The 27719-nt window shown below is 39.2% G+C and overlaps 1 protein-coding gene across 2 annotated transcripts; it reads right to left on the reverse strand.

Moving 5' to 3' along the window:
* Positions 1 to 27051, reverse strand: DNAJC3 (DnaJ heat shock protein family (Hsp40) member C3). 2 transcript variants are annotated; one of them, XM_088051320.1, is made up of 13 exons: positions 26846 to 26986; positions 21457 to 21540; positions 20934 to 21044; positions 17887 to 18011; positions 16793 to 16867; positions 11062 to 11214; positions 9579 to 9760; positions 7532 to 7651; positions 5661 to 5766; positions 5443 to 5563; positions 1572 to 1704; positions 672 to 820; positions 1 to 242 (listed from the first exon to the last, which is right to left on the reverse strand). In XM_088051320.1, the coding sequence occupies exons 2-13, from the start codon at positions 21491 to 21493 to the stop codon at positions 85 to 87; spliced, it is 1470 nt and encodes a 489-aa protein (XP_087907446.1). In that variant the 5' UTR covers positions 21494 to 21540; positions 26846 to 26986; the 3' UTR covers positions 1 to 84. The 2 variants fall into 2 exon arrangements, with proteins under 2 accessions (XP_087907446.1, XP_005516504.1); XM_005516447.3 differs by lacking the exon at positions 21457 to 21540 and having other exon boundaries at positions 26846 to 27051.
* Between the last annotated feature and the right edge of the window lie 668 nt (positions 27052 to 27719).

A 27719-nucleotide genomic window follows, 5' to 3' on the forward strand; every position in this document is an offset into this window, starting at 1 on the left:
TTTTGGGTCTTGAATTGAGAGACTTTTTATTTTTCAATGAATTAAGTAAAAAACCAGCAGCAGCCACCAGAGAGAGTCTTGGCTCTAACTGAAGTGAAATTTGAATGTAAATGGTCCTCCTCCAGAACCAAAGGGGTTGAATCCTTGCCACGTATTCCAGCTCCTGTGGAAAGGGTTGTTGCCACCCTGCTGACTCTCTGCATCCAGTGGGTCCTCTCCCGCATCAAACTTCCGCCTCATTTCTGGAGGGAACAAAACCAAGGTGGAATCATGGCACAGTTAATAACAGTTTCCCTGGAGTACTTCAGTTGCTTTTATAATCTAAATGCAGTTTGCAAAAGCACTTGAAGCAGAAGGAGACACACATATCCTTGACATAAGTATATCCAGAGTTAGTCAATCCTAGAAATCTCTACAAGATGCTATCCCTAGAAGAGACCTTAAAAATATAATTTTTATTTGACTTTTAATAAAGGTCACTGAAACACAATAATTAGATTACATCTGACTTCATGCAATAGATTGGACACATGTATTAGTGCACTGCTTTCTCAAGATGGGTAAGGGCAGAAAGAGAAAAAGGGAAGCTGAAATGTTTGTTATGACTTACATTTTGGTTTTGACATTGATGTAAAAAAGTAAGGAAAAATGTGAAGCCACTGCATCATTACCTGGGTCAGTGAGGACTTCTTTAGCAGCTGCAATATCGATGAATTTCTTCTCTGCTTTTTTCTTTTCTTCCTCACTCTGGAAGTTATCAGGGTGCCACTGGGATGCCAGCTTTCTGTAAGCTTTTATGATTTCTTGCTTTCGAGCATTTCTGGATGGATGAAATTACAGATAACTTCATTTTCTGACTGCTTGTATGCCGCGCTAATGAAGTTTATTTTAAACACTGAGACACTAATTAAGGGCATCAGGAAAGTTATGAGGTGCTGTTAACCTTCTGCAAGTGGCATTGAAGACTCTTGACACAAAACAAAGGAAACAAGTTGCAACGTTAAGCAAAAATGCCTCACTCTCTCACCATCCATATGTTTCTCTTGGAAAGATGCTACTGCCAGTGACTCTGCAGAATACAGTTCTCAGTATGAGGAATTTACCATCAGATGAATAACAAAAACCAGATCAAATTAGTTCACAATTGGAAGGATGACCAATACTATCTCAGAACTTTGCTTGCTCTTCATTAGCAAGGGGAGCTGTTCAGTAGTCAGTCCTCCCAGATTTTTCCAATCTATCACACTATCTGCCACAACTTTTGTTACTTTTTGTAATTCTTGCCAGTCTTAATTTCTTCCCCATTCATATGACTCAGGATCATCTATACTAAGAATTTCTTCCTAAATAATTTATTTCCTCTCTTCCTGCTGTTGTTTTCCCATTCTTTCTAAAGGAATTGTAAAATAAATGCCACTTTACAAGCTGAACACTAAAAATTAGTACATCAAGTGTGAAGATAGCAAGATACAGAACAAAAATTAACACTCAGCAGAACAAATTCAAGTGATCAGCCCTAGAAGTTTAAATAACCACCTTTCACATCATCATCTCTGGAATTAATAACTCACCTTTTTACTCCCAGGATTTTATAATAATCCCTCTTCTGTGATTGCTTTAGCATTCTCTGGGCACGTTCTAGCCCTTCCCGAATCTGCTGGTCATTTTCATTATTGGCTTGAGCAGTCTCATAGTCTTTAATAGCTTTTATAAAAAAGTCAAAAAAAAAAGGTTACACAACTCTACAAACTTCCAGTTAAAGAACTCAGCCACCCAACAAACTGAACTTTTGTTATTGCCCATATATAAACAGCAAAGCTTTAATTTCAACTTGACATTTTTGAGGTTTTTTTTCCTAAATTATAAATATCTAATAAAACCTTGGAATAGAGGAAATTCACTTTTACATATGAATTAGGTAATTTCCTCTCTTTAGGTTCATCACACTTGTGGGAAATTAAAGAGAAGGGAGGGTAACAAGTAGGTTGCAACATTCTCTAGACGTTACTGCAGTCACAGGGATGAACATAATGAGTATCTAGGACTAGGATGAGGACACAGAAACCAAGAAGAAAGGTTCAGCAATTAGTACTTGAAAAGCTCACTGCACTTTAGTCCCATATTGTTGTCCAACTGAAGGATGAATTAACCAGAGTTTTTAAATTAATATTCATTCTTCTCCCCCAGTCTGCACTCAATCAACTCAACAGAAAGTCTCTTCCTCTGCAGTGACTATAAAGACAGATTTCAGACTACCAGTAAGGTTATATTAGTAAAAGGCAAATAATGGCTTTTTTACACCTCTGCATGCATAATATGCAAACAGTTATATTTTAGTGTTTGGTTTTTTTTTTTTTTAAAAGGCATGCTCTCACTGCATTTTTCAGGAATGAACGCAAGTGAAGAAATTTTTAAGAAATTTGAGGTCTACCCTTCTTTAAGTAAATTCTATTATTATTGCAAGTGCTTAAGACACCAAGTTTATATATTCTTTAATATCAAAATGTATCAAGGGAAGCAAGTCTTTAATGAGACTGCTCTTCTTTCACTGTTATAATCCTCAAGGTCTCATTCACAGATCCAAGTGTCTTAGGTTTCTCAAGTTAGACAAAGTACTTGCATCAGATTATTTCCAAGCAGATGCTATTTCTCAGCAGGTGTTACATTTGTTTTTCACTGTTCCTGAGCAAGACAGCAGGAAGTGCTAATGAATTTGTATTACCCAGACATCTGATACCACTGCAATTTTGCTTCAGTTACTGAAAAAAAAAAATTCCAAAAAGTATTGCCAGAGCCCAAACAATTTCCTAGGCTACTACAAACCAAACAAAATTTCTATTCATTTTCACATCACAGGACACTGCCTTTGCTGCTTAAAGCAATTTGGCTTCTACTGGTATTTTTAATGATTTGTCCAGGCATTAAAAGAAAACCCAAAACAGGAATGTGCACTAATATGTGTGCTGAATATATGCTAACAAAACTAATAAAAGCAGTGAAAATGCAGGGATTTCATTATGCTGCTTTACAGCTCCAATAATTGTAAGCCCCACTGAACTTAATCTGCTTCAAGTAATACTAGGAGGGGCTAGCAGAACATCCTGCCAAATGCAGGTCAGTGTTCAGCCTCACTGAGCACCACAGCACCTACAGCCCCATTGTGGGAAACCTGCTCGGGGTCAACTACTTGCCATGACAGTATCAGATTTCTTTTCTTATTTCTTAAATTAACTTCCTTATTTAAGGACTGCAAACATTAAGCACAAGGGAAGGTGTTTCAGTGCTGCACACTGCAGAGGGAACGCATCCAGCACACTGAGCAAGTACACACTGCACTTTCCCTTTTTAGTTTTGATGGTACACTCCAGTGCAGGGATTTTCCTCTTTCAGAGAGCTAATTGTTCTCTCCATCTGAGGGGTGAGGGCTGGAAGCAGGTGGAGCAAGATGGCAGCTTCATGACCATGAGAAGTTTGCTATGACTCTAGGAGACTTATTACTAATTCCTAGTATGTCAAGTGAGATGCAAAATCAATTTTTTGAATCACTATTTCTAAAAGCAGTAGTACCTCACAAACAGAAGAGTCACCGCTGCTTCTCACTGGCCTCTATTTCAGAAAGCTTCCTTTCATCCTGCTCCACTACATGAAAGGAACAAATACTTCCCAGTGCCACTTTCAATTTAAGTATTTCAGTCAAATCTCTCATTATTTCAAACAACAATTTTCACCATCTCTCAAAAGGCAATCATATTCTATCCCTAAACAACTTTACTGGCTTTGGTATCTTGCCTGAATTTTTCGAACAGAGACAGATTAGTTCTACGTGTGGAATGATGGTAAATTTCCCATCAAACATGAGTAACTGCAGACAATCTACATCCATGCCAAGACTGCTAAGAGAAGTAACAGAACCAGTTTATGCTCTTACTGAAACCTCTACAGTAGTAGAGTGGGGAGGAAAAAAAAAACCAGAAACATTAGTATGCTCTGACCAATTTTGAAACAGCAAGGAAGGTTTTTTCCTTTTCTAACAAAACCTGTGCTCTAGACAGACTCCTGTACTTATGAGGTATGCCAGAAATGGAGTCATTAAACATCTGTCTCTGTAGACAAGCCCTGGATCCCATGTGATTATGAAGTAATTAAAACCATTTCATGAGCACAGCTATACATAGTGAACTGCATCTTGAACACTTAACAATAATCACCTTCAAAGTCCTGAATTACAAGTACTTTGAAATTTCCTACCTTTAACAGGAAAATAGGTGCCTCCAGCTTGAAATTTTCTTTGAGGGAAGAATGAGAATCATTTTGCCCCTTTAAGTATAAGACTACAATTTTAATTGCTCTGGTGTTCTCCATGGCAAAGAGAAACCAGCCATCAAAGGATAAATGAGGACACCTCCAGGCAGATGTACATTAATGGGCTGTAATGCTACTGATGGAAGCTCTGCTGGAAGGCAGAGTGTAACTACAACCACCTCACTGCTGTCAAGGGCAGGAGGAAGGCACAGGAGATGCTACAGAACCTGGAGAAGCACAGTTCTGCTCCAGCATGGTTCTTCACTTGGAAGCAGGCTAGGCCAAGCCCAGCAGGCACCAGCACAGGAAATAAGCTCTCCCAGATCCCAGGTATGTCCTCTCTGCTTCCTCATATCCTGTAACAGGGAGACATTTGTCCTAGCACAAGACCAGGCTGGCTGTCTGCATCTGTGCAGAACCTTGCTGCAGAACTTTTCTTTCCTCCAATTTTAAACAGTTTAAGTCACCCTCCCTGGAGGTATTTAAAAGTGATGCAGATATGGCACTTGGGGACATGGTTTAGTGGTGGACTTGGCAATGCTGGGTTAATGGTTGGACTTAAAAATCTTAGAGGTCATTTCTATCACTCCACATAATAGGATGCATTGTACAGATACTCCCATGTGAAAAATACAGCCTCGGGAACAGAATCTCGCTGAGCAACACTACAGAGATCCGCTGAGGAGAAGCAAGAGCTGTTACCTTCCTCTGCCCTCAGCACATGCTAGGGAATAGAACAGTATTATTTCACAGTGCCATCTCAAGACATGAAAATGGAGCTCTTAAAATGGATTTACATTACCCTAGCTCTAATTACCTTTTACTTCTAAATGCAATTCTCTGACATTGCTGATTATATAAAATGTCTCTGAGTTGAGTAAGCTGCACCACCTCATAAAACATCCTGAACACAGTCCACTGCTCTAAAGACAACTCTGTTGTAGATAAAACAAGTACATTCCACTTACGCTAATCAAGACAAAATTACCACCAAGAATTTTTGTAAATCTGCAACTACTAGGGCTAATTAAGAATAACATAGCATAGAATCAAAGTGCATGTTAAAAAAAAAAAAGCCTTTGAAACACTGACTATGTTTTAAACATCCACAAAGTATGTGCCAGTGGCATACAAGCATACCTTCTTCATACATGTCTTCTAGCAAATAAGCTTCTGCTCTGTCTTTCAGGGCATTCACGTTGGTTGGTTCCAGCTGCAGAACTTCTGAACAAAGTTTGATGGCTTCTGTAGCCTGCTGATTCTAGAGAGGCAAAAGTAAAACCAAACTCATTTAGTTGTGGGAATTTTGTTTCATGTTTGTCTTGAAGACATTTGCAGAGGGAGATAAGCAGAATTACCTTTGATAAGCAGTGACAGATCCTTTCTTTGGCACGAGTAGAATAAATTGGGACTTCTGGCTCAGTCTTCATTACAGAATTATATTTACTGATAGCATCTTCATACCTGTTTAAATCATAAAGCATAGTATCATGAAATGTAATCAGTATCTCAGTGTGCTGTGTTTTATTTAAAAATTCTTAAAATTCACAGATTGTCCCATCCTTCTACCAAAGGACCTTCCCTTTAACAGCCTTAAAGGCAAGGTGCGAAACAATAGCATGAAGAAAACTTGCAGGCACTTCAAGAATTACATCCCCATTCCCTTTTCTGTGCTGTGAGACAGAGGGACAGGCACTAGAACTGTCAGGCTTATGCGAAAGATAACAACTGCCATCCCTTACCATGCATAACCAAGGGTCTCCAGACATGCCTCTTGTCCAACATGACACTGCATTTCAAAATAAGCATCTCCCCCGCTGATACCTGAAGATGGACTCAGCTCTGTGTTCACAGTAAGAATTCAGACTATCTGTACGCTACAAAACGTACCTATTCACAGAGGTACAAAAAGGCTCCCTACGTCAGTTTTCTAATCAAGCAGATATTTTCTTCTTTTCATCTTCCCAAGCCACACAGTAAAGTGCTATTTTGCTGTGAAGGCCCCAAAATGCTGAAGTTAAAAGGTTTGAGCAAGAAACAGATTAGAATATTTACCTAAAAATGCAAAAGTGAGATTGGATCCACGGGTTGCTACAAGCTAGAGAAATGCAAGCTCTTAGACTCCCCGAAACTGTACTGCTGCTGGATTAAATAAGTGAAAAGTGTACAAAGAGATTTCTTGCTTAATAAAGCTGAACTGAATTATTCACATTCCTGATGTACTTAATTTAAAAAAGCCACCTTGATAATGTCTAATGATTTGTTTGGGGTCCTTACAGCTGGATGTCATGTACTTGGAAACATAAAACTGAAGTAGAGCAACAACTACAAGAATACAGAGGCACTATCATTTAACAAGGTGCATAAAAGAAAAAAAAAGCTTATCAGTAAGAACCACTTCTGCCACCCAGGCACTGCAGAGTTAAGTGGTTTTAGTCTTACAGTATGGTCCTTTCGTCACAGAATAGAAGTTGGAAGGAACTCTTGGAAATCATCTGGTCTAGCCCCACTGCCCACACAGGGCCATCTCTAGAAATCTGCCTATGACTGTGTCCAAAATGCTTTTGTATAACTCCATAACCCCCCTGGACAACCTGCACCAGTGGAAATGAGGCAGTGTGAAAAACATTTCCTGATGTTCCAAGGGAATTTCCCTTGGATGTTTAGTTTGCACCCATTGGCCTGATCCCATCACAGAACACCACTGTGCAGAGCCTTGCTCAGCCCTCTTTGCACCCTCCCTTCAGGTACATTGACGAAATCAACCTGTGGCAAAGAAGTCTCAGGGCAAACACTCAGCCACCCCAGCCTTTCCCTGCAGGAGAGAGATGCTCCCTGCCTCAAATCTTAGTGGAACTTTGCTGGACTTTCCCAGTAGCTTCATTTCTCATGCACTGGGGAGGCCCAGTGCTCAAGTGTGGTCTCATCAGTGCTAAGTAATAACATATGAGCGCCGAAAACTCCCATCCCTATGTTTATCTTACCACCTGCTGCAGAAAGAATTTAAGTATGCAAAAGGGACACAGTGGTATCAGAAGAAATCAGAATAGAATAGTTGCTATGCGAGTCAATATTTATTTTAATTGTAATTTGAGAGCTCTGCTCAGTACCCACTTCAACTGACACATGCAAAAAGCATCACTTTAATCAGCTCCCCAATCAGTAAGTTGGTGCCTCAACTGTGGGTTTTTTCTATTTTTTTTCCTTTAATATAGCAGTGAATACTTACCTGCCTTCTCTGATTAATTCCTCTGCTGACTCGATCTGCTTATTGAGTTTCTTTACTTGCTTATAGAGAGAGAAGCATTGCTTATGGTCTTGGTCCAGTTTCAGACACTCCCGGACCTCACTTTTCACAGGAAGGTAAGAAGGAAAAACAAACAAACAAACAAACAACCACAAAACAACAAAAAAAACCTAGGTCACCACATACTATGAAATTTTACCTATAGACACAATGCAGCATATATGAACTTGAACAAAACAATACTTGAGTTCTTTACACAAATCTCTCCCTTCATCCAAATATTAATATACAGTGCGACCAACAAAAGTCTTCCAGAACATACAGGGATATTTATCTGATTTTGGTTTTAATTATTTTATATTGCCAAACACACAAAAGATTAAATGTTACATTAATAACTGACTAAAGAACTGAAGAGTACCTTTAAAGAAAAAGACACTGAATGAAAGAAATTATATTCAGCAGTTATCAGATGACATTACCATCAATTGTAACTCAGACACATAACAAAATTCCGACATTAAAGTGTATTTTGTGCTGCTTGAAACAGAAAGCTCAGCTAAGACACAAATCTCCTTGATGGAAACTCAGCCAAGTCTGAGCCTGATGCTTCACTGTGAAGAATGTTTAATCAGACTCTGATTAGGGAAAATATCTCTCAAAATAGTCCAAAGTCTAAAAAAACCCAAAAAACTTCCACAACGCAATCATATGAAGGAATAAATGTTTTGGATCCCATAGTCTCATCATTGCACAACCATGATGCCAATTTCAGGAAGAGATTACAAAATCTTATTTTGTTCTTAAGCATAGACAAAAATATCTTATTATTTAAAAATAATTAGGCCATTAAGAGGAAGAAACTAAAGGAAGGACAAGAGTAAGCACCCACCAAGTCCAACAGCTAAAGAATTTTCTTGGCATATCTCATGATGCAAAAAATAATGGCACCAGATAAGAATAAAAGAAAGAGGCTTATCCCTTTAATTCTGATTCCATTCTGCTATTCAACAGTGCCCTCAATCACGCTTTTAAATAACAAGAATACCACCTATACTTGAAATCACCAGGCAAAGTGATGGTCACCTGCCAAAAGTCATCACAAAAGTGACCTATCAACTCACAAGATAAAGTATGCCCTGGAAAGGGAATGCCTAATGCAAACCAATTACTTTCATGTTTACTTTTGGCCAGCTATAAAATGATTTTTTTGCAATTAAAATCACAAGCAGTTTCCATTTACCAAGGATAGAAAGACAGGGTTTTTCAGTTCACCTTGTTGAAGGGATTCTGTGGCAGAAATCATATTGGAAGGATTCTGGAGATGAAGGCGGCACATCTGAAATTATGATTGGCACAGAAACCACTTCTGTGCAATAGGGAATATTCCACCATTTGTGCAGTTAGGCAGAGAGTACAAACTGAACAGTCCAGATTGGACAAGGGCAATTATCTGCCAGATTGACATGAGGAATATGGGAATAAGACCTTAAACTTAATTCAGTATGAATAAAAGGATAGGGCATTATCAAAAAGTCATCCAGGACTGTCTTCAGGAATGAGAGGTAAACAGCTCTGCACCCCAAGCTCTTCATACTTGGACGCTCCTGTACTTTTTATTTATTCTTAAGCTTGTAACATTAATTTATACATCTTCCATTTGCATCCTAAACTTAACTTCAATAGAAATTTAAGGTTAAGAAAAAGCTCCACTGAAGAAAATTTAGAGAAGCACTTCCTTCTAGGAGATATACAATGAAGACAGCACCTGTAAGCAGCTCTGATGGGCAGGGACTCTGGCTTCTGTTAAGGAAACAAGATGCCTGGAACCATTGATGGCTGGTCTTGCCAGGAATAAACATGGGTGTCTTTTCTGCCAATCCTTAGTTTTAGAAAGGAACTGCCTTTATCAGATCTAGACCACAGTTGATTCTCCATCCAAACTCCTCACAAGAGATACTTCACGGTTTATCATGACCTATATATTCTCTGTCTCAATTATAATGATTATAGCAAAGAGTAAAATTACCTGAGAGATAATTCATGGTCCCCCAGCTGATAATATATTCTGCTGATTTTATAGAAGGCTTCAGTATTATCATTCTTTAATTTGGCAGCAGCTTTCAAGTCACTAATGGCTTTGCTTGGTTCCCCTTCCTTTATATAACACTCTGCTCGAAGTTCCCGTAGCTCTGCATCCCAAACACAAACCTTGAGAAACCAAAATTAAAGCTTGTTTTTGGTCCATAATACTTCCATTTCCTCCCCAAAAGAAAAATCCCATTTAATTTCACTTTGCCAACTGCAATAGCATAAGGTTCAAGCTGCATGCAGAGCTCATGAAATTAGCATCTCTGCTTCCTGGTGGATGCTGTGATGCACCTGCCCAAATATAAAAACAAAGGCCTGAAAATTTTGTAAATGATTCAATGAACTCATGCAGAGAGATGAATTAAATCTACTGGCATTGCTTAAACTAGGACAGTCTGTTGAGCCTCCAGGAAAGGATATCAGAATCATAAATTATTGTATCTTCCCAAAAGAACAGAGGTAATGAACAGCAAGGACCAAGCTGTCAGTTGTCCTCTAGGAAGAAGCCTGTGGGTAAGATGCAGCTCCAACAAGTTTGACCTTAATATCTGGATTTTAAGAATAAAGAGAGGTAAAATTGTCACAGTAAGGCAAAAGTAATTACTTGTGAGGAACCACCTATCAAAATTTGGTTTAGGGGATTACATCTGTGTCTTATCAGCTGTTTGGAAACTATCACCTTAGAGGAGGCTTTCCTGCTTTTCCACATTGCCTCCCCATAAACCAATTCCCACACTGTGGCAGTTTTGTCACCAAAAGCTCCAAGGCTGTAAATTCCAAGTCAGCAGCACTGATTTCTATGTGCAGAGTCATAGCAGTTAACTGTCTTCTAGTACATTTCTATATGACACACAAAATGCCCACATGACTGAGTTATTTACACTTGCACTATCAGGCTATCTACATCAATTAAGATTCAACAAATACAGATGCCTAAGGAACAAGCAGAAAATTCAGCTAGCTATCTACATTTATAATTTTGTGGGGTTTTTTATATTTTGTTACTTCATTTTCTCAAGACAAAAAACTGTCTGCATATATGCAATGAAAAATCCAGATGAAAAAAACCTCTAACTCCTATAGTTGGCAAAACTTCATTACTTCCAGAAAAACTTTTTTCCAGCTTCCCCAAGAATACCAAATTGTAGAAAAACAAGAAAGTATAATCAATAAAGTTATCTGCAATGGAAGTTTCACTGAAGTATCTTTAAGACAAGCTATTATTTTGACTTCTTCTGTAGCTAATGCTCAGCCCTCTCCTCTCTCTAACATCATTACAGACCCAAGGTGCTCAGCAAAACTAAATCAGTTACACCAAAGTTATTTTCACATCAGTGAAGAAACTATTAAACAAAAACACACAGATGTCAGACAGAAGCTCTTACTTTCCTTTCACAGTACCATTTTGACTTAACACTTACTGCCAAGATTTCATCAAGAAGAGAAATAGCAGCTTCATAATCCTCTTGCTGGTAGGCAGATAATGCTTGCGAATGTAGGCGCTGCAGCTCATCAGATTTTGTCAGCTGAGTCTGGGCTTCTTTTTCCTCATTATTGCTAGGATTGGATTTGAGCTGCAAACATGAACAAGGAGAGACTCAAATGCTTGTTCAAGGATCTTTCAGTCCCATTAAAAATCATATCATGGAGAACTGACTAAAGCTGCAAATAAAGCAAAGTGAGTTTCGAAACTCCACTGGAAGCATTTCTACCTCTGAACTTCAGAGGAAAAAAACATTTTGAGATTCAATGCAAGATGTCAAAAGTCAGAGAAATCCAATTCTTCAGGCTTGATCTATCATCACTGGACACATCATACACAAGACCATACACTGTCCCCCATCACCTGCTGGACATCGTGGACCTCTTTGTAGCGTAATTATTTCACCTCTGATATCAGTTGTTGAATGCTGGATTTCACAGCAGCAGTAGACAGTGGCACGATTTCATCTCTCACTTTAAGCACTATACATATTTATAACTTCATGACAGAAATAAATGAAACGTGTTCCAGACAGTTGTTACTGTGAAGTTGTGTTTCTGACATTTTCCTCACAAAGAGTGGCTGCAGCAGCAAGTTAAGGGGCTACAGCCAGGGAAAAGGCTCAGCTGCGCAGTCATGCATTCTCGTTTCTTACAGAGTTTTAAACAAGTCTAACCTTTTGTCTACAAGGACTCTCACTTCTCTCTGAGCAAACAGAAGTCATTACATTGCCCTTGCCTTTTTCACTTAGGCAGGTTTATCTTTTCAAAGAAAATTTAAAAAAAGATCTTTCAGGCAACTTTACTATCACCCAGGAAGATACACATGGCCAGAAAGAATCTCAGCCATTCCCTTGCAAAACCAGGGAATTTGTAGCATTACTGCAGTTTGAAAGAAGCACTGGTTTCACACTTGCTGCTGATCAGAATGACTTTCAAAGTTTAAAAGGGACAGATCAGCATGACATTATTTTGTTTGTTTTTAAATAAAAACTTGCATCATCTTGCATGCTATACACAGAATGTGAACTGAAGTTACTCAAAGACATTCAATACTTTTTGCTTTCCCTATTTATCTTAAAGTAGCCTCTTCCCTTTTTTTTCACTAGTAAGTTCTTAAAACACACATATTCATTGCTTATGCTTATAATGTAATTCAAATTCAGCCCTCAGAAGTCCTTTAACATAATTTCCCCTCGTTCTACATCAAAATCATGCATAGGTCCCACATTTTGTCTTCAATTTCTTTATAAATCTTTTTGAACCTCATGCAGTTTTTCATTTTACATGGCAAAAATCAAGTTGTACTTAGACCTAAAAATTCTCCATTACTCTCTACACTGTCTTAAGCAAGAGGAGAAGAATGTGATCAAAGAGTTTTCTTTCTTTGTAGGTTGATTCCCAATATAAGTCTCATAAAGCTTTTCTTCTGGTTAAAACTCTGAGTATAAGCCCTTGATGCTGTGTATCCACTTTCACCCTAAAATCTGGACCTTGTAGCAGAGGCAAATTTCTGCACCTGTAATTTTAAAAAGTACCAAGTCTACAAAACTCTCTGAAGTTCTGAATTCTTCAGTTCCAGCTGACTTGTTTGATTTCTTCCTTAATTTCTTAGCATTTTCTTCTTAAAAATTAAGAGCCTTTGCTATGGATGAGCCTTACACTTCCATAAAAACTTGGTAACACTGCACTCCTTAGACTCACGGTATGTTTCTTGGAATGTATTTGGAGAAAATGTCTGTAGAATATGAAAAGCAATGTTACAATCATGGAGGCAAGTCCAGTACTAATAAAAATTATTTGAGTGAAACATCCTAGGTAATTTTAAGTAGTACAACATGTCCAGTTAAATAAAGGGAAATTTTTCAAGATATCATTCAAACTAAAGTAATTGAGTGTTTGTGTGCTACAGGATGATAAAAACATACACTCATAAGCTCTTATTAAGTAATTAGCATATTACTATGATGTTTAAATCAGTAATGTTAACTAAAGCAGTAAGAAGCCTGTTATTCAGCTTGTGAAAAACACCCTGAAGGGAACTGAGAGAACTTCCATGGTTTGTGGTATCTAAGATAAAGACATCCATACACTCAAGAACAGTGCACAGAGGAAAGCCCTGCAACAGTAACATATTATGTAACACAGCTATAATGACACAGATGGAAAAAAGAAAACCCAAAGGAAATATTTAAATACCTTTTATTCTTTAGCTGGGAAGCTACAGATGATTACTGTACCACCGAGGAATGCATTTGGAAACACCTGATGAGTATTGGAAATCCTCTGATGAGGTTAAGAGAACTTCAAATACCCAACCCAAGTGTGCCTAGGACTTAACCTAATTTGATTAACCTACAGTGCCATAAAATGTCCTCTCCCACCTACATCCAAAACAGTACTGTTACACACACCAACTAACCATGTAAAGCTGTTGTCCAATGTATTTTGCAACAGGCAAGGGTTTCTCTAGAGGAAAATGCAGTTTGCAGATCTACAGAGCTCAGTCACTTGTTCTTGGCTGACATCTAGTGGAGCTGGAAGCTGTGCCTTCAGTGTTGAGCTTTGAAGCGTTTATCCTTCCTGCCTATCCAAGGCAGACAGAATTGTGTATTTAGGACACTGCTATTTACAGTATTTATTGCAATAAATTGCAACTGTGAATGTTACAGTCAGTCTTAAAAAAGACCAGAATTTAAAAGAAATATAACAATTTGGTCCTTTCCTCATTTTCCAATAGACAAGGCAGAAGTTCTGCTCTAATTTTGTACCTTCTACAGAATTCACCAGCTCAAGTGCTTGTCTTTTTCTCTAAAACATAAGCAGAGCCGCTGACAACATTGTAAGGCACATACACAGGGTTGCCAGGATTTGCATTGCTTTTGTCACCTTTCCAGAAGGCCTTCCATCAACCAATATCAATGCCAATATCCCTTTTATTTTCAGTAAAAATCACATGCTTACAGGTAAAATAAACATTCCAGGGCTTTCATGGCTTGAGGCCCTGAACATGAGTGTTGATGCACCCATAGATTTGTCCTGCTGACTTCTATTAATCAGAAACCACTAAACCAAACAGAAGGAACTCGATATCAAAGCATATGAACACTAAACTGAAGTTGCAGCAGAGAAATAATTACTATTCATATAGCATGAGCAACAACTTTGAAAATCACCAAAGGAATTCTGCTTGCTCCTTGTTTCATGTGGAAAACCTGGCCCATGTAAAGAATTTAATCAGCTTGATCCATCTGTGGGCCAAAAGGAGAGGCTTCTAGAAATGCAGTATTGCTTACTATGTGAACGCATGAGTCTGAATCACACCCTCTAACCAAACCTCGTGATTAATTTCAGCCAACAGGAAAGTAGAGAGTACAAAAAAAAAAAAACAGATAGCTAAAAATAACACATGAAGGCTGAATCTCAAGAGGCTCTGCTCCCAAAAAGGAATACTGCATCCTTTACAGCTAGGCATTCCTGCTGCCTGCTCTCACACTGCCTCACAAGACAGCCAGTACTGATATGCCATAGAGGGCAGGAATATACAGACAAACTGCTTAGCAAGCAATCATTTAGAGACATTTAGGGTGCTCACCATGAAACTTTGTCCCGATACTATGAAATTATATAGAAAGAATTTGAGGACATGAATTTTCTTTTCACAAGTACATATTAAAGGATAGATTTACTGTTTTATATGAAGAATAGTTACAATTGTTTTTTTAAGTTCTACACAAAGCCGCTGCTCTTACAAGCTGCAGAAGTTTACCTGTCATCCTTCCCTCCATTTAGATGGACTGAATTTTCCCGCTTTCTCTCTCTCAAAAATCACTGCATCTCCCAAACTGTTGAGATCCCTTTTAAGGAACATGACTACAAGAGAAGGGATGGGAAATCTGAAAGATTTAGAAAACAAGGGAAATCTCTCACAGAAATAGGTATTCTACTTAGAGATTTCAACGTACGTAGCACAATTTAATCCACTCCCCATAGAATAAATTAACCTACTACAAATTACTACTTTAATACTGTTTACTCGTTTTGCTTGAATACACTATACTTAACTGAAAATTATGCTCTTCAAAACAGACCATGTGACAATTCTCTAAGTACAAACGCAATATTGTTCATAGAAAAAAGGAAAATGGAAGTCAGATTGAGGACTAACATGTTATTTTCCTAAATCAGCTTCTGGGAAGAAACTCTGTTGTACTTCAGATTTATAGCCTGATTGAGTACTGAAACAGTTTGACTGACCAAAGGCAGCAGCTAAATTTTTGCAGCCGGTTTGGCAATAGAAAAAGATATTTGACATTGGACTGGAGAAACAATTTCATATGCAGCACTGAGCAATACTTCAAGAAACAGTAACTGCAAAGAGATGCACACACAGACTCACAATCAACACTGACACTGCATAATTGCAACTGCAGCAACTGTGTCCTCAGTTAATCTGAGCTGAGTGACTCCCTCCCACATTTGCAGACAGCAGGGCTGTGCTGCTATCAGACCACACACTCCAAAGAAACTTCCTGAGGAAGAAGCAACCAGAAGTGCCATTGCTATGTGAACTTCAGAATAAGCTGCTGGAGCTCTGCTACAGACACAAAATCTGCTTGGTGCATTTCTACCTGCAAGAGCCACTCCTTGTAGCTGTCCTGCAGAACATACAGGATAACCAGTTTTGTCATCCACACTTACTAGTGAGTTTTCCATTAAACAGCTGCAATCTGGACCACACAGCTACTTTTTCCATCACACTCTTCAAAGACAGCCAACAAGACAGCATCTGTTACATTGCAAATTCTTCTTATTTTGGCTTACAGGACACACCAGCTGTTCAAAATAGCAACTCTTGAAGAGCAAGCAAGAATGAAGAATGTATCTTATTTATACCCATAATTATACAAATTTTGTGCAATAGAGAGGAAACCAAGATTCACATTCTCTGAAGGCTTTTTTTCCTGGGGTTAGATCAGTTTCCCTTTGTAGCATAGGGCTGAAATGCACAAAATACCCATCAAAACTAGAAATAGCCCAAGTGAGTTTTAGGTGGGTAATATCCAACTATAGAAACTGCATAATTCTTGATCATGGAGAGAAAGTACTGTCAATACATTCATGAAGATGGAGAACACTGCAGATTAGGAGACAGACAGAGGGATGCCACTGAAATAATGTATTGATTTATCTGCTCACTGACAAAATTAAGAGCCAACAATTCTTTTGCAACCAGTAGAAAGAGACAGCAAGCTGCAAAGGTTGATCCATGATGCCCCAGTGATTTCCCAGGGAGACATCAATACAGTGACATAAACCAGAGTTCAGCTACATACTTTGAGGCCCACATCACTTATTTCTGAATGAAGGCTGCTCCCTAGTACAACTATCAGAAAGCTGAGATCATGAAGTGTCAGGCACACACAAAAAAGACTTTCCAAAGTGCTCCATTGGTTTAGGCAACACCCCATTTCATCTGCATCACTATACTGCAACTTCATTGGTCGTTTATTCATACAAGCTACTACATCTGCAAACAACAGTGAAGACAACTTGTAACTCAGGCCCAGATACCATATACTCTACAGAGCAATGGAGTTCAGATGTGAGCTTGACTCAGAACCCAACCTTAGAAGCAGTGATGTAGTTCAACACAGGTGTCCAACTTACCACATTTTTAAAGTCATCCTCTGCTTCATCGAATTTTCCTTGCTTAAGCAGCAGGTGTCCTCTCTGTAATCTTGCCTGAATTGAAACAAAACTTTTTATTTACAAGTGGGAATTGAGCTAAGTATGAACACAAGTTTCATTTTAGTATAGCTAACAAGCTGAACCAAAGATCATGACACCCATTCTTTATATTTTTTATTTAATGTTCTTATAAGACCTCTTTAATGGCAAAGGACTGCTCTGCACCAGAACTGAGTGGCAAAAAACAGACTATTTTTATGTAAAGAACTCATCTGAAAAGTTTCACAAACCAAAGTGAATGTAACTTTATACCACTTTACTGATTATAACTGCTTACAGATTAAGTAAATAGCAGAAATAATAAACAATAAACAACCCCCACATTTAATTATTTCATTAAACTCTCAGAGTAATAGAAGCTGTTTAAAAAGGCAAGTCAATGATTTAGAAGACTTTGACTTATAATAAGAATATTTTCATACAACAGTGAATTTAACATTTGCTCCTTTATTATCTACTATACAGGATATGCCACCACCCACAAAAAAGGGAGGCGAGAGAATCAGTTGGAGAGGACTCCAGCATCAGTTGCCAACTAGTGAGGCAGTCTCCACATACAGTACACAGAGTCTAGAAAGGAGTAAGCAAATCAAAACTTGCAAGTCACACAGGAATGGAGTGAGATTAGGACAGTTCCTGTGGAGAAGAGATACCTCATATCTAATGCTGATTAAGAGAAAAATACCCCAGAGGCATCTGCATGCTCTCTTGTCCCCGTATCAAATGGCAAAGCCTTGGTGAGCAACAGAATAAGCATAAGTGAGAGGAGGGTTTAGTATAAATCCACAAACTTAGTAAAATGGATAGTTGTTCAAATAACTGTCTAGACTGTACACAGCACAGTTGCAAATTAAGGCACATACGCCACTGCTATTATTTTATCTACTTTAAAGCCCTCTGAGGGATAATGTATTCTCTATTCCTGTTGAGCAAAGTCTGAAAAACCCCAAACCTCTTTTGAAGCAGTTTTTTTTCTCTACACTTGAACAATCTTCAATTCCAGTAATACTTACTGATGTGAAGTCCTGCTTTAATTCAACCACTTTACTTAAATCGCGAATTGCTGCTTTAGATTTGCCCATGGCTAAGTACACTGTGGCTCTTCTGTAATAAGCAATGTAGTTCTCAGAGTCTCCCTCTGCAAATGAACAAACAGTAATAAGAATACTACCTCAAACCCACTGAAATTTCTAGTACAGTGGATTTGTAATGACTAAAAATATATCATCTGACTTTTAAGCCACTGGGAACAATGGTATACATTAATAAGACATAAAATTTGCAACATTATGTGAACATTATTTTCTATGCAGTTTAATTATTTAATTATAGATACACTGCAAATGCCAAATAATTGAGAGTGAAGGTCAAATATGTATATGTTCTTCAGCTTTATATGAGAGAGCAGCCTCTGCATATTAATTCTTTACCTCCAACTGCAGGCCTACATTTGAAAGCATATCAATTCATCATTTTCCAGCCCAGGTGCTGATCACCATATCGGATAAATGCAAATATTCCCAAAATTAATAATATGTCAGTGCAATGTCAACACAGACACAAACTCTTTATATCATTCACTGAAATATCAGCAACTTCTCCCTTTTGTAATAAAGTGGGTACCAACATTCCCTCTCAGCAGCAGACAAATGCACACACACTATCAAAACACGAAGGCTAACTTCAGGGCCCACGCATTCCAGGTTGTCTCCTGGTTAAAATTCCAATATCCAGCTACTTTAACGCTCTCCAGACTACCACATACATCTGTAAAAGAGGCAAACACCCCTCTCTGAAAACAAGAGCAATATTCCTAACATTCTTCTCTATGAAGTATTTCACAGAAACAAGTGACAGTTATTATGGGGTTCTCAAGGAAAAGCAACTTCAACCACCAAAACAACCCAATGTTGGAAGACACTTTTACTATGCTATTAAAAACATAATAATCAACCCAGAATCTGCAGACAAGAACATCCGTATCTGAGGAACAGAAGCAGTATTTTTCTTCCTCGTATCATTTGAGGTTAAAGTTGAACTTCAAAATAAATGGAAGAAATAGCACCACCAAAGATCTTATGATCAGCAACCAAGTTTCATAGCTGGCCACCTCCATTACCAAAACACCAGTTCAGTTCTCACTGAGAAAGTTATCTGCACTCTTCCTCTACAATATTTGGTTGTGAAAATGCTAATCTCCAGGGCTGAAATTTAATAGGAACTCCCATGCTGCCTGCCTTTGTATGTCAGCATTATAAACATCAAATAAATTCAACTGTTACTACCCTTAAAAAAAAAAGGCAGCAGAGTCCTAAATATGTAGGCTAGGTACAAATAACAGATGAAATTAAGGAACTTTATTAATACACAAAGGATGAAAGGTAGGAAAAAGCTAACATAGAAAGCACATTCTAGCACCAGATGATTATCTGACAGATAGTTTTGCCTCAGTACTCCAGGAACAGTAATGAACAGCAACTGACACCCAGACAGAAGGCATAACGCTGGGATTGAAGAGTTGAAAAGTTGAAGAGAGATAATATGGACAGTAGTTTTTTTCTGTTTTAGATGTTTGAAAAAAAAAACAAAAACAGACTGGCTGAGGCAAGAAAGATGTATTTACCTCACAGTTTACAGCCAGGAAAGAATCCTTACCTCCTCACAAGCACAGTTGGCAAATCATGCTTAAAATCTTTTCAAAAAGGCAAAATCCAAAGAAGTCTGATGAAAATGAGGCAATCAGGCTAAAATCAGCATCCATCTAAGAATCCCATAAAGGCCACAAGTGAGGTGGTCATACCATGTTTCTACAAGCTGCTTGAGCACAGCTGACAAAGCAGTGGGTTTCACTCATGCAGGCACCTCATACCACTGCTGCTTCTGCACCATCACCAGGAACTGCACAGCTACACACTGAACTGGTCTCCTCATCAAATCCAAGTTCAAGTTTGCCAACCAACAATAAAGGGGAAAACCACACTGTAGTACTAACTGTGCACAGATCCCACAGAAATGCTTTGGCAGCAACACACAAAAGGAATAACAGACTGCATCTAGATGGTACAAAAAAAAATGAAGCTGCCTCCACCGTTTCCTTTATATAAGAGAAGTTGATCCTGGAGAATACAAAGAAAATATTAATAACTCAGAAATGTAAATGTTTAATTTACATCTCACTATTAAACCGAGGCATAAATAAGAAAGTATCAATAGTACAACTCATCAATGTGTAACACCTTAGTAATATACTTTTCACAGAGAAAATAATGCATTTGTACACATTATAACAAGTCAAACGACTTAAAAAACGGCACCAGGCAATTAAGAAACTGTAGTGTTAATGGACACTGCTCTTTACGTGTGCTGTCTCTATGCTTCAACTGAAGGATTTTAATCAGCTAAGTTGCTTTAAAATTCTTAAAAGCAAACATTTAACTTCTCAGTTTGTTGAAAATGCAGAACACCAAACAAGAATGAACTCACTAGCTGACTACAAGAGAGGGATAATTTTGCTCTCCACTAACAATTCAGTACCTCAAGCTTGCAGCATCAGTTTCACCGAGATATCACCCACTTCAAGATTTAATTAAGAAAAATAAGAGAAGAGAGTGACTATTTTAAACATTGAAATTTTTTTCAGCACCAGATAGGAGAAAGCCTGGATAAAGTCATCCTTTCAAAGACATACTCATACTTAGAAAAACATCAAGAAGATGAAACCTGATCTTGATGGGATCAGACAGACAGGGAATACCTCATCAAATAACAGAGCCAATTATAATTCCTTTCATACAGCTAGCTTCCAGAACAACAGTGACTTACGTGTTTATGTATCGTCTAGTTAATTTTACAGTTTTCTTTTATCAAAACCAAAGTATATTCTACTGCATCTGTTGGCTTCTGTCCAAAACTGCTGTATAAAGATACCCTGATTTCTGTGAGTCATGGAATGCAATTTGCAAGAAAGCAGGATATTTAATGAAGCAAATTGTGGGAAAAAGGATGGGAAATACCACCCAAAGATATTTCAGTACAAGAGTCACCTCCCTGAGATACGCACCTATAGCTGCATGAAAGTGAGACAAAGCATCTGCCAGCTGTCCAGCAGCCAATAATTTCTTCCCCATTTCAAGTTGTTTGTCCACTTCTGCATTTATTCCACACTCAGCTCCTTAAAGAAAAACAAAAAGATCAAGGTTCTGAATGATCAGTTTGATTACTGCAAACACATACAGTGATAATACATGTAACACACCATTATTGATAGAGGCAGAAGTCACATCTTCTTGCACTTCAAGAAATCTCAGAGGTCTTTTCCAACCTAAGAGATTCTGAGATTCTGTAAAGCACCCTGCAGCCTAATAACCTCATAGCGTGTCCTCATTAGGATGTGTCAAAGTATACAAGGCACTGCTTTGCATCCCACTGTGACAAGACACCCAATACACATCCACTCATTCAGTAACATACTTTGACTTTCAATTCCAGAAGAATCTGGAAAGCACTCATAACACACACATCCAGCAAACACACAAAGGCTGTAAATTACATTTCATGACCCTGATGGTAACTTAATACTTAACTGAGAACTCTTTGGCTACTTAGAGATTGGCTTCTCATCTACTTTTGTCTCATCTTCATAACTTCCAGGGCAAACTTCTACAGCACTGCAAGTTTTGACAAATAATTAAAATTCTCACTCCTCGTCCCTTTAAACAGTAGCACAAAACCCTACTTAAGCAGTAAGTCTTTGAAGTGCCAGTTTGAGTTTAAAACTAATAAATTGCTGCTGCTCAGCCAACAGATAAGGACTACTGTTGAGAAGAAATGAGCAGTACATGAGCAAGTACATGCTGTATGCACATCAACAGCTTTGCCCTGCTTCCTGCAATCTTCAGATCAGGGCAGAATTTCACTACAAACTACCCATCAGTTTATGGCTATTAAAAAACTTTTAGCCTAGAAAAATCTTCATTTATTAAGAGGATACCCTATTGCCTACATTTAAGCGAGGTAATATATTGAAGTCTTGAATAAGCCCATCACATTAAAATCCAATGATTTATAACTTATTTCACTCAGGTTTTGCACTGAGCTGATTCAGATAGGCATTTTAAATACAAAAATGCAGCAGCATTTCAAAGTTGTTTCTTAGAATACATATAAAAATGTTGCAGTACAACTGATTGAAGGAAAGTATATCCAAACTTCTCACACTGAAAGGTGGTTAAACAACAACATATTTGTAATGAATGAACAAACAGTAACTTCTTATCAGCAAATCAAGATTTTAGACATAGGAGCTCTCAACACCTGGGATCATAATTTTATTTTTCTGTTCTACTCCATTATAAAGCTCATAATTCTTTTAATCCCACATTATAAGAAAATCCTTGAGCTGTCTATATGAAAATGAACAAAATCCCCTCTGCATCCACTAGAGAAAGTTCTATCTACTAAAAGACCGACAGTAATTCAGCAAGCTGGATTCAAGGGCTTCAACTCAATTATTTGTTCTAGAACAATGACAGAAAACATTTTTTTAATTAGTGGAAAATACTTCATGAAGTCCCAAATTTCCAGTGAATATCTTTTGTTTAAGTAGATGGAGTTAAAATTGCCTACAGGATAAATAATTATTATTTGAGGATCTTACTAAATTATTCATTTGAAAGTCAATTCTAGGTATGTAAAAAATTTATTCCCATTTTATGTGCATGTCCAGTCTGCAGCAAAAAAATACATTCTTTCTTACTCATTTCCCATTTTGCTTTGCTAGCTTAAAGTTTCAATCATCAAGTAGTATAGCATCCTTTAAAACACATTAAAAACACAACGAAAAAATTCAGAACTAGAAAAAAACCTCACCACAAATTTCCCTGGCTTTGGAAGTATGCTAGCAGAAAAGCAGGTATCAAACTATAAACAGACTGAAGTATTTAACATGACCTAATACCAACTAAAAACTCTTGAATTTTCATCCCTCCCATGTTTCCCCACACAAATACCTGAAATCTTTCAAAACTTGTTAGTTGGGAGTGGTATCCTAGAACTGGGCTATAAATTACTCCTTGAAGAACTTTTCATCTACCCAAATATGGCATTCAATTCCCAGTCTCAAGCATCCTTGTTTTACATTCAGTCACATCAGGATAGCTCCAAGAATATATTTTTCCACAGTAAGATGTACCTACACAATTTGGTATCTTTCTAACATTGTGTTCAGTACAGTTTTACAGTTATATAATACTTTAGGTGGAAGAGCCATCTTTTTCCTTGAAAATAATGAAGACAATAAAACAAATAAGAAAGATGCCCACTGATAGCAAAGTAATAAAAGCAGGAGCAACATGGATAAATAAAGAATCAAATTGTGAAGTCTTGTAGATTCCCTGTACAATGAGACTAATTATATTTGACATACATTAAACCTCAACTCTACAAGCTGCTGAACATTATAATTTGATGCATGAAACTCCAGGAGCAGCCTGCATCATCAGCCTAACCATGATGACAAGTGACATTTACCGTAACTACTCAGGAACACTCTGCACTGACCAGATAGCTGGGCTATTTATTCACAGAGATCTATGGCTTATTCATTTCTTGTCTGTAGGCAAACAATTGCTTTAAATAAAGCAGTCCACAGTAGACATCTGAAAAATGAAAATAAGCACAGGAGTCCAAGGACTCAAATTCTCTGCAACCTATTTGGGTACATACCTATGTACCCAAATTCCCAGACCTACTTTGGTCTGGGAATGATTCTAAGAACTAAAGCTCAGCTGGAGCAAAAAAAACACCAAACCCCACTCCACAGAGCTCTTTCCAACAGATACATATTGGTGTGCTGGATACCATAGGCCCAGTTGGAGAAGCTCTGCATGCTCCACCAAGAAACTAAATTTACACAAGAGACATACAGGCTTACCATTTATTTTTTAAAACTTCCATGTATTTTAATTTGAATATAATTTCTGAAGACTACCTAAATGTTAAGTATACAAGGACCTCAAACAACCACCCACATGAGCTCCAGCTGCTAAATCAAGTAAAATATTCCGGATAAATTCAGAGCCTGTAGTCCTTACAGTGGGGCAAGTCTAAGTAGCAAAAAAGAAAACCAAACCAACACAAAAAAAAACCAAACAAACACAAACCCTCAAACTATTCCAAGGTAATTGGTACTAGCCCTGGCAACTCAAAGGGTAACAATCAGAAGTTACAGGGAAGACAAGCAGATGCAGCTAACCTGTTTTTCCAGTTAAATACATTCACTTTAAATAAATTATAACTTGATGGTAGGATTTTTGTTTTATTACAATAATTGGTGCTAATATGTAGGCACTTAAGTCTACAGACTTCAACTATATCCTTCCATAATCTGTCCCATCCACACTGCAAAGAACTCAAGAAAGCTCTGCAACTTGAGAACAGTTTCAAGATGTTACATTTATCTACATACTTCTTTTCTCCCCCCTGTAGAATTTCCACACACTTTCTTCTAAATTTTATTCCCAAGTGGAGTAACAAGACGACAAAAACAAACATAATTAGTTCCTATTGTGTACCAAAACCAGTTGTTTAAACAACAAAGAAGAAGCATGAATGTCAATAATCTTAATTACGTTCATCTAATCCTTTTTTTTTTCCCCCACAGAGGAGCTAAATGATTACCTTATCTTGTCAGGAGAGCGGGAGATCCTGCTTTTGCAACATATTTTATCAAAATTACCCTGAATCTTAAGTTTGCTGTTATTTTTAAACAGTTTGGTCTTTGCTTTAGGTGCATTTGCTAACGTGATTTCCAAAAACTGCACTGAACCAAGTAATGTGTGGACAAGCACCGACAGTTTCAGAAGCAATGCTCCTGAGGTTTACAAGGAGCCTCAGAGTATCTAGGTGATCCAAGTGTAACTTTCACCCCTCAACTTTTTACTCGCTTCCTTCGCAAAGGAACCTGGTAAATACAGTAAAGACTAACAGACAAAAAAAGCCCCTCCCCCAAGTAGGCTTTGTTATTTGGGGCCAAGAAAGAAACCAAGCAAGCTCCCAAACTTAGGACAAAAACAAAAGGTGGGGGGAAGAAAAGAAACACGTAAAGCTTGTGCTCTGACAGTAACCAACTGAGCTATGTATACTCAGAGCCCATTTATTCTTCCCCATATTACATTTCCTTTCTTCTGCTAAGAGAAGGAAGAGAGGAAATGTACAACACTCCTTTATTCCTCCTCTTTTTGTTGTGATTAGTGTGGACAAACTGCAATGAAGAATGAGTCTTCCCAAGAGGGGATCTGTTCCAAACTCATAACAAATTTGGATGAAGAGGAGGAATCAAAAACGTTTTTACTGAGTGTATTTACCAGCCAGATATTAATAGTATTCATTGACATTAACTGTATGATACAAAGTTAACACAGAATGACTCTTCCACAGATTCGTGAATCAGATGACACAAGGCAGACTTCTACTATCAAGATTCAAATTTAAATATGACTATAACCACCTCTGAGCTCAAACACCAGTAATATTTGTGGGGGGAAAAAATCAAGATACTTAACATACTCCCCACAAATATTCTGTAACTACACAGTCTGAAAAATTAACTCATGAACTAAGATGTTAGTGAACTCAGTAAATAAGATCCAATACTACCACTTGGCATTCTATTACTGTGCTCTACATCTTTATTAACTGAAGTTAAGAAAACATCCCCCTAATTAGGAAATAATGGTATGCCCAAATAGCCATTAAACCACATACTTGAAACAGGTTGGCAGCTCCAAATAAAGAATCCTCAGCAGGAGCACCACTGCTACAACCTCAGGGGAAAAAAACAAACCAACAGCATACTCTGACAAAAGTTATGATTTGTCTTCTAACACTACTAGAACACATATTTTAAAAAAAGGCATTTGGCAGTATGTGGTCTAATGCAGGGTGTTTTTGCCACAGTATATTCCTGTTGCCACCTGGCCAGCTGAACTAGACTCTAATTTAGTGTACCAACTGAATTTTTAATGTTAACCTGTATCTTCCTTAAGCCCATAGACTTTTTCTGACTAATGACAGCTTCAGTTCCACTTCCATGACAAGTAAATCATGTCCCTCAGGTGAAACCACCATTCTATAACAGAGTTAGAAATTTAACAGAAGCCTGTGAATAGAAGTCTGGCTACACAGGTGTTGCTGGCAGTGTACTGTGAAAGTAAACAAGCTGCTCAAAGCGCAGATAAGCTGAACTGCAAATACTAATGGTGAGTGGCAAAAAAAAAAAAACTAAAAGAAAACAATAGAAACCATAACAACAAAACAAAAACAGAACAAATTCAACGCAACCATCAAAAGCCTCAGCGAATCTCTAAGTGTGACACTAATACTGGCTGCGGCTGAGAAGGGCAACTGGAGAAGCCTTTGAACTTCAGAACTACACGAAATCCACATGGAAGTGAGAAATTCACGGCTAGCACAGAACGGCCAACGCTGTCACACAGCTGCACTCGAGGGCTTCATGGCAATCGAGGCCTCACAGCGGCTGGCGGCAGCCTCAGCCCGCCCGTGAGCAGGCCGGGGAGCGCGAAGCGCACACACAGCGAGCCACCTCCAACCGCACCGCCAGGAACTCCGACTAACCCCAAAAGGTCACCGGCAGAGGCCGTGCCCTCATTACGCACCCTTCGCCACAGCCCCAAGTGACGAGGTGGCAGCGCTGCACCTCCTCCTTCACACCCTTTCCCGAAATATCCCCCCCCACCCCGGCTCAAGACGACACGGGCCGGGGGAGGCGGGGGGGTGTGGGGTGTGTGCCCCGCCGCCACGGTGGACACCGCGCAGCCCCGACAAGAGGGACGAGAGAGGGCGACCAGCCACCAGCCACCACGGCAAAGGGCCCAACCCCAGCGGGCCGCGGACGGCCGCGGCACAGCCCCCCACCTCGCAACGCACCCCCAAAGAGACCCCGGGCCGGCTCACCCTGGTACTGTAGGTCGAGGAGCACAAGCAGGAAGGGCAGCGCGGAGCCCAAGCGCCCGGCGGAGGCAGCGGGGGACACCATCTCCTCCTCCTCCGTCGCCGCCCCCCGTCCCGACAGTGGCGGCTACGGGCCAGGCCCAACCGAGCGGCGGCTCCAGCTCCTCCGGGCAGGGTCGTGGGGCACGCTGATTGGCCGCGCCGCGCGCGCCCGCCCCTGCCTGGCACCCGCTGCCGGACGTGAGGGAACGGCGCGAGCGCGCCCGGCCCCGCCCCGGCGCGGGGCCCTCAGTGAACATGGCGGCGCGGCCGGCTTCGGCCCTCAACAGAGATGGCTGCGCCCCGCCCCGGGCCCCCCGCTGAAAGGCGCACGGGCTGTGTGGCTGTCTGCGTCTGCGCTTCATTTGTTGTCTCTTTGCTCGCTTTCGCTCTGCTCATCTTGACATCCCTAGAGTCAGAAGTAGTTACCAGTTTGCCCAGAGAATTACAGAGAATGAAAATCAGATTGGGGAGTACAATCTTACCCTATGACAGAAGCACAGAATTTCCTGAGTTAGAAGGGATCCATCAGGATCACTGAGTACAACGCCTGGCCCTGCACAGGACCATTCCCAAGAATAACACCGTGTGCCTGAGAGCATTGGCCAAACACTTGAACTCTGTCAGGCTGGTGTTGTAACCACTGACCTGGGGAGCCTGTTCCAGTGCCCAGCCACATAGAACCTTTTCCCTGATATCCAACCTAAACCTCCCCTGACAGAGCTTCAGGCCATTCCCTCAGTCCTGTCACTGTCACCAGAGAGAAGAGATCAGTGTCTGCCCATCTCCTTCCCCTCAGGAGGAAGCTGTAACTGCAATGGGGTCTCCCCTCAGTCTC

Source organism: Pseudopodoces humilis, chromosome 2 (assembly GCF_049639895.1).
Source record: "Pseudopodoces humilis isolate 2021_Gansu_Grassland_sample_001 chromosome 2, ASM4963989v1, whole genome shotgun sequence".
Lineage (NCBI taxonomy): Eukaryota > Metazoa > Chordata > Aves > Passeriformes > Paridae > Pseudopodoces > Pseudopodoces humilis.

Coding starts and splice junctions, on each gene's coding strand:
- DNAJC3 (XM_005516447.3), bottom strand. CDS start 26,927: ATGGTGTCCCCCGCTGCCTCCGCCGGGCGCTTGGGCTCCGCGCTGCCC. Junction 7,652..9,578: donor GACCATGAATTATCTCTCAG/GTAATTTTACTC, acceptor TCCTGTGAAAAG/TGAGGTCCGGGAGTGTCTGA. Junction 5,767..7,531: donor GAATTAATCAGAGAAGGCAG/GTAAGTATTCAC, acceptor TGATTTAAACAG/GTATGAAGATGCTATCAGTA.